The following is a 7,500-nucleotide window of genomic DNA, read 5'->3' as shown; positions in this document are numbered from 1 at the left end:
TTTTTGACTCATTTGTGTAAACAAAGTGAGTCTATGTTTTAACCCGGTGTTCGGTTGTCTCTCTCTCTCTCTCTCTGTGTGTGTGTGTGTGTGTGTGTGTGTGTGTGTGTGTGTGTGTGTGTGTGTGTGTGTGTGTGTGTGTGTCTGTGTGTCTGTGTGTCCGTGGTAAACTTTAACATTGACATTTTCTCTACAAATACTTTGTCAGTTGACACCAAATTTGGCATAAAAATAGGAAAAAATCAGTTCTTTCCAGTCATCTTGTTTAAAACAATATTGCACCTCTGGGATGGGCACAAAAAAATAAAAAAGAAGCCTAATTATATGCAAACTGCATTTACTGTTATATTTATATTTTTTGTATTCTCTAAACTTGGCACTTTGACCTCTTATTCTGACACAACAACAAGAGGAGTCATTATTATCATTTTTTGTTCAAACAGGAACTTCTTTTGCTAAGCATGGAATTTTTATTTATTTTGCAAATGTTTTGGTGCAGATAGTAAAAAAGGGAAATTACTCTGTAATTAATGCTAGGGGACTTAATTTATCACAAGTGAGTCTTGAAGGCCTTGCCTCTCTTGTTTAATATATTCTGGCAAGGAGTACCAAAGTATCCCTCCTGAATATACCAGACTAGTTTTAAACAGTTAATTATTGTTTGTTTGATAATGATATTGTGTGTATACCTGGACCGATTCCAGAGGAACTGTGCAGTTAGTGAAGAAGGAGCAAAGCCATTATGTACTCGATGCATCATAATTGCTTTATTGTATTGCAGTTTGTATGTTAAGGGAAGGATATAAGTGCAATGTAGTCTTCGGGTGTCAGTGTAGAAGATTTGAGGAGAACAACTTTAAGGGCTCGCTTATGAATTCTGACTAGTGGCTTCAAAGTACTGGCGCTGCAAATGTCAAATAAAGTGGATGCATAATCTATCGAAAATTGAATATGTGCGTGGTAGAACAGTTTTCATGCATTAATATCAAGAAAATGCTTAACTCTAGATAGCTGGAACACTTTTTGGGAGACTTGCTTGCATACACAGTTAAGTGAGGTGTCCAGGAAAGTTTGTTATCTATGGTAACTCCCAGAACTTTATGACTATTAACTTCATCTATCTTCTTATCACCTATATAAAAATGGACGGCATACTGAAGTCAATATTTTGTCGTTTTTGTCAAGAGGTAACTATCATGTATTTAGTTTTTTGCTCGATTAATGCCTTGTGGTTTTTTTCAGTCCATCTGACCAACTCATCAACATTTTATTGAAGGCTAATAGATAATTCTTCCAGGTCAGAATGATTCGAATGAACAGAGATGTGATCAGCAAAAAGTTCACATAAGCCTTTCGTAATAGATAGGGGAAGATGGTTAATATATAAGGAAAAAAGAAGTGGACCAAGCACTGATCCTTGAGGGACACCAGATATTTGTGTCTGAAATCCAGATTGTGCATTGGTTGGAGAAATAGTAAGTCGGCGATAAGTGAGAAATGATCTTATGAAGATAAATCATAGTTCAGAAATTCTATAAAATGTTATTTTTCTTACACACATCTATCTATATCTATTCATTTACTTCATTTCATATGATGTCCATGTGATGTACCACATGCTGGTCTGTCCACACAGACAGACAGACAGACCGACAGTGCCGGAAGAAGCGAGGTCCCCCACACAGACATCCCCATGGCGGAAACCAGCAAACCCCCCCAGAAACTGCTGACAGAGATCGGCAAGGCGGACCTCAACAAGATGAAACACACTGAGACCAAGGAGGGCAACACACTGCCCTCAGCACAAGGTGACCCGCTGCTTCTTGGTGCTGGTGTTGGTGTTGGTGGTGTTGGTGGTGCTGGTGTTGGTGTTTGTGGTGTTGGTGGTGCTGGTGTTGGTGTTTGTGGTGTTGGTGGTGCTGTTGTTGGTGTTGGTGTTTGTGGTGTTGGTGTTTGTGGTGTTGGTGGTGCTGGTGTTGGTGTTTGTGGTGTTGGTGGTGCTGTTGTTGGTGTTGTTGGTGTTGGTGTTTGTGGTGTTGGTGGTGCTGTTGTTGGTGTTGGTGTTTGTGGTGTTGGTGGTGCTGTTGTTGGTGTTGTTGGTGTTGGTGTTTGTGGTGTTGGTGGTGCTGTTGTTGGTGTTGGTGTTGGTGTTTGTGGTGTTGGTGGTGCTGTTGTTGGTGTTGTTGGTGTTGGTGTTTGTGGTGTTGGTGGTGCTGTTGTTGGTGTTGGTGTTTGTGGTGTTGGTGGTGCTGTTGTTGGTGTTGTTGGTGTTGGTGTTTGTGGTGTTGGTGGTGCTGTTGTTGGTGTTGGTGTTTGTGGTGTTGGTGGTGCTGTTGTTGGTGTTGGTGTTGGTGTTTGTGGTGTTGGTGGTGCTGTTGTTGGTGTTGTTGGTGTTGGTGTTTGTGGTGTTGGTGGTGCTGTTGTTGGTGTTGGTGTTTGTGGTGTTGGTGGTGCTGTTGTTGGTGTTGTTGGTGTTGGTGTTTGTGGTGTTGGTGGTGCTGTTGTTGGTGTTGGTGTTTGTGGTGTTGGTGGTGCTGTTGTTGGTGTTGTTGGTGTTGGTGTTTGTGGTGTTGGTGGTGCTGTTGTTGGTGTTGGTGTTTGTGGTGTTGGTGGTGCTGTTGTTGGTGTTGTTGGTGTTGGTGTTTGTGGTGTTGGTGGTGCTGTTGTTGGTGTTGGTGTTTGTGGTGTTGGTGGTGCTGTTGTTGGTGTTGGTGTTTGTGGTGTTGGTGGTGCTGTTGTTGGTGTTGGTGTTTGTGGTGTTGGTGGTGCTGTTGTTGGTGTTGTTGGTGTTGGTGTTTGTGGTGTTGGTGGTGCTGTTGTTGGTGTTGGTGGTGGTGTTGTCGGTGCAGTCATTGTTGTTGTGTACTGTGTAACCTTGCCACGTGTATTGTCGCCATGTGTTTTTGCCTTTTGCTCTCAGGGGGTCTTTGGGAATAAACCTTGACTTGACTCCATTCTTCTTGCTATCTTCTTTTCTTCTCTTGTCGCCATTTTTTCTGAGCTGTTATTCTTGTGTTTTTTCTGTGTTGTTTTTATTGTAGATGCTGTTCATCTTGTGTTTTTCCTGTGTTGTTTTATTGTAGATGCTGTTAATCTTGTGTTTTTTCTGTGTTGTTTTGTTGCAGTTGCTGTTAATCTTGTCGTGTTTTTTCTCTAAATTTTAAAAATCGCATTTTTTCAGATGTTATATTTTATCTGTGTTGCTTTGTTGTTGCTGCTGTTAACGTTGTTGCGTTATCTATTCATCTATTTCTTTGTTTATTCATTCATTTATTCTTTATCTGTGTCGTTTCATTGTTGATGCTGGTTCTTGTCTTTTTCCTTCTTCCTCTGTGCTGTAAAGTAATGATTGTTGTTGTGGTCGTGGTTTTTTGTTGTTGTTGCGAAACCTAATTTCTTTTTGTGATGTCCCTTTTATGAGTCATATTTTGCATTTATTTGGTCATAATTACACTCGCAGCAGAGTTCACCAAAGATAGGTAAATTTGGACAAAATGTAATTGTTGTTTTATTCTCTTCTTGCTGCTTTTCATGCTTTTTGTGTTTCTTTCTGAGTTGTGATGTTTTGTCCAAAAAATGGGTGGCGCTGTAGCGTAGCGACGCGCTCTCCCTGGGGAGAGCAGCCCGAATTTCACACAGAGAAATCTGTTGTGACAAAAAGAAATACAAATACACATTTCTGTGCTGTTGTTCACGTGGTTGATGTTTTATTTGTTTATTTATTTTTTATTGCTGCCCCATCATCTGTACCGTTTCAGTGGCATTTCTCCCACGCCGCTCATTTAGATTCCCTCATACACGGCCACACCCGAGTTCGTCCGTCACAGTTCCAGCGTCGACAGTCCGCAGGGAACCATCGATGTTAGGTCGCCAGGAGGCCACACACCAGAGCAGACCCTGCACTGCTGCTGAATCACTTTGGTGGTGTTCAGTGGTGCCTGTTCTGATTTAACGTACTTAGGACACCACCTACTAAGCCCCCTACTAACGACAATAATGGCTTAGTCGCGGAGCCAGACTGAGTGAGCGTCCCTCCCAGAGTGGAGACCGCCACTACGTCCCTCAAACAACAGCCCCCCATGAATCTGCCGACACTGAAGACATTGACAGGACTCACCCCAAGCACAGAAGTGGAGGGGTATCGAAATTGGGGTCACCATGAGAGCAGGGCATGAAAGGCCACAGACTTTGAGACTGTTTTGTCTATATTGATGATGATGGAGGAGAAGAATGACGATGACGATGTTGCCATGGAGGTCCATTTTGGTTTGGGACTGCGTGATAAGACTGTACTCTACGCTTCCTGTCATAATGATATCCCGGCGTTAACCAGGCCTGAGAGATACAGACACTTGCAGTGTTGGTCAGGTAATTAGAGCAACACACCCAAAGACGCATCCGTGAAGTGGATGACACTCGACTGTGTGGTCCCAGTCTCCCCATTTAAGCCCACAGCACACTCAACTCTGGGTAGGAGCCGGCCACTGGCCGAAAAACCCACCTCCGCTGGAATTCGAACCCGCGTCCTCCCAGCCGTCAGTCCGCGACGCTAACCACTTCGCCACGGCGGCTGGTTGGTTGATGTTTTATTTGTTTATTTGTTTTTGTGTTTATTTTTCTCCATTTTCACCTGTGTTATTAGTCCTGCTGTTGTTCTGGTTATTTGCACAGGAAAACACGTTACATTCGGTGATAGTGTGGTTGTTGTTTATGTTATGGTTGTTTTTTGTGTCTGGTTGTCTTTCGATGTTGTCATTGTTGTTCTTTTGATGAGGTAGTTCTTGCTGTTGCTGTTTTTGTTGCATTTCTTGTTTCACGAATGTCTGTCTCTCTGTCTGTGTCTCTGTGTCTGTATTTTTCTATGTGTGTCTGTCACTCCTCCCCCACTTTCTCATTTCACCTTTTTTTTCCACTTTCAAATTGCTCTCTCGCCTTCGTTTTTTTGCTGGACGACAAAAATATACTGTGCTCAGTGCATTACCCGGTTACACTATATTTTACATCGTCTTGTTTTTTTCTCACTGTGAACAAGCACTAAAGGAAACAGGCTGTACAACTGACTGTACTGATCGTTGTTCTCAACGCAAACAGCCAGCTGACTGTGAACCAGCACTAAAGGAAACAGGCTGTACAACTGACGGTACTGGTCTTTGTTCTCAACGCAAACAACCAGCTCAAGCACGTTGTCCTTTCTTCAAACTCAGACCTGACTGTACACGTCGGATCGTTTGTCTTATCGCTGTTACAAGGGAACTGCATTAACTGGTGAAGGCATCAGTCTGTGTTAGGGAAGGCACTGTATGTTATTTGTCAACCTGTGTCGGCCTGCTGGGTCAGGACACGACAACCACTTGATTCCTTCTCTTCCGGTCTTAGTTGGCTTCCCCCGGGTATAGCCATTCCTCTGGTGCTGTCTTGGCTAGCTTCCCCCGGGTATAGCCATTCCTCTGTCTGGTGCTGTCTTGGCTAGCTTCTCCCAAGTATAGCCATTCTTCTGTCTTGTGCTGTCTTAGCTAGCTTCTCCCAAGTATAGCCATTCTCCTGTCTTGTGCTGTCTCAGCTAGCTTCCTCCAGGTATAGCCATTCTCCTGTCTTGTGCTGTCTTAGCTAGCTTCCTCCAGGTATAGCCATTCTCCTGTCTGGTGCTGTCTCAGCTAGCTTCCTCCAGGTATAGCCATTCTCCTGTCTTGTGCTGTCTTAGCTAGCTTCCTCCAGGTATAGCCATTCTCCTGTCTGGTGCTGTCTTAGCTAGCTTCCTCCAGGTATAGCCATTCTCCTGTCTTGTGCTGTCTTAGCTAGCTTCCCCCAGATATAGCCATTCTCCTGTCTTGTGCTGTCTTGGCTAGCTTCCCCCAGGTATAGCCATTCTCCTGTCTTGTGCTGTCTTAGCTAGCTTCCCCCAGGTATAGCCATTCTCCTGTCTTGTGCTGTCTTAGCTAGCTTCCTCCCAGGTATAGCCATTCTCCTGTCTTGTGCTGTCTTAGCTAGCTTCCTCCCAAGTATAGCCATTCTCCTGTCTTGTGCTGTCTTAGCTAGCTTCCTCCAGGTAAAGCCATTCTCCTGTCTTGTGCTGTCTTAGCTAGCTTCCCCCAGGTAAAGCCATTCTCCTGTCTTGTGCTGTCTTAGCTAGCTTCTCCCCCTCACCTGTCTTGTGCTGTTAGCTAGCCCATTCTCCCTGTCTTGTGCTGTCTTAGCTAGCTTCCCCCGGGTGTAGCCATTCTCCTGTCTTGTGCTGTCTTAGCTAGCTTCCTCCAGGTATAGCCATTCTCCTGTCTTGTGCTGTCTTAGCTAGCTTCCTCCAGGTATAGCCATTCCCCTGTCTTGTGCTGTCTTAGCTAGCTTCCCCATTCTCCTGTCTGGTGCTGTCTTGGCTAGCTTCCCCCGGGTATAGCCATTCCCCTGTCTTGTGCTGTCTTAGCTAGCTTCCCCCAGGTATAGCCATTCTCCTGTCTTGTGCTGTCTTAGCTAGCTTCCCCATTCTCCTGTCTTGTGCTGTCTTAGCTAGCTTCCCCATTCTCCTGTCTGGTGCTGTCTTGGCTAGCTTCCCCCGGGTGTAGCCATTCCCCTGTCTTGTGCTGTCTTAGCTAGCTTCCCCATTCTCCTGTCTTGTGCTGTCTTGGCTAGCTTCCCCGGGTGTAGCCATTCCCCTGTCTGGTGCTGTCTTGGCTAGCTTCCCCCGGGTGTAGCCATTCCCCTGTCTTGTGCTGTCTTGGCTAGCTTCCCCCGGGTGTAGCCATTCCCCTGTCTTGTGCTGTCTTGGCTAGCTTCCCCCGGGTGTAGCCATTCCCCTGTCTTGTGCTGTCTTGGCTAGCTTCCCCCGGGTGTAGCCATTCTCCTGTCTGGTGCTGTCTTAGCTAGCTTCCCCCGGGTGTAGCCATTCCCCTGTCTTGTGCTGTCTTGGCTAGCTTCCCCCGGGTGTAGCCATTCCCCTGTCTTGTGCTGTCTTGGCTAGCTTCCCCCGGGTGTAGCCATTCCCCTGTCTTGTGCTGTCTTGGCTAGCTTCCCCCGGGTGTAGCCATTCCCCTGTCTTGTGCTGTCTTGGCTAGCTTCCCCCGGGTGTAGCCATTCCCCTGTCTTGTGCTGTCTTAGCTAGCTTCCCCATTCTCCTGTCTTGTGCTGTCTTGGCTAGCTTCCCCAGGGTGTAGCCATTCCCCTGTCTTGTGCTGTCTTGGCTAGCTTCCCCCGGGTGTAGCCATTCCCCTGTCTTGTGCTGTCTTGGCTAGCTTCCCCCAGGTATCTACCTGTCTCCCTAATTGTCTGCCTGTATGTCTGTCTCCCTGTCCGCCTGTCTGTCTCTGTTTACTCGTCTGTCTATATCATTTTCTGCCTGCCTACCTGTCTGTCTCTCTGTCTACCCGTCTAATTGTCTGTCTGCATGCCTGTCTGTCTGTCCGTCTATCTCTCTATTTACTCGTCTGTCTGCCTGTCTCCCTCTCTCTTTGTCTGTCTGCTCGTCTGTCTTTCTGTGTACCTGTCTGCCAACCTGCCTGCCTGTTCCTC

The 7,500-nt window shown here is 45.9% G+C and overlaps 1 protein-coding gene across 1 annotated transcript in view; it reads left to right on the top strand.

Moving 5' to 3' along the window:
• Window positions 1-7,500, top strand: part of LOC143298933 (uncharacterized) — a 60,826-nt gene that overhangs the window by 14,180 nt on the left and 39,146 nt on the right. The window contains exon 2 of the mRNA XM_076611966.1: window positions 1,637-1,808. Within this exon, the coding sequence (XP_076468081.1) occupies window positions 1,694-1,808 (115 nt within the window). The 5' untranslated portion in view covers window positions 1,637-1,693. The remainder of the gene's footprint in view (window positions 1-1,636; window positions 1,809-7,500) is intronic.

This window comes from Babylonia areolata, chromosome 24 (assembly GCF_041734735.1).
Source record: "Babylonia areolata isolate BAREFJ2019XMU chromosome 24, ASM4173473v1, whole genome shotgun sequence".
Lineage (NCBI taxonomy): Eukaryota > Metazoa > Mollusca > Gastropoda > Neogastropoda > Buccinidae > Babylonia > Babylonia areolata.
The sequence above is the reverse complement of the archived record's forward strand: the minus strand, read 5'-3'. Positions and strand labels throughout refer to the sequence as shown.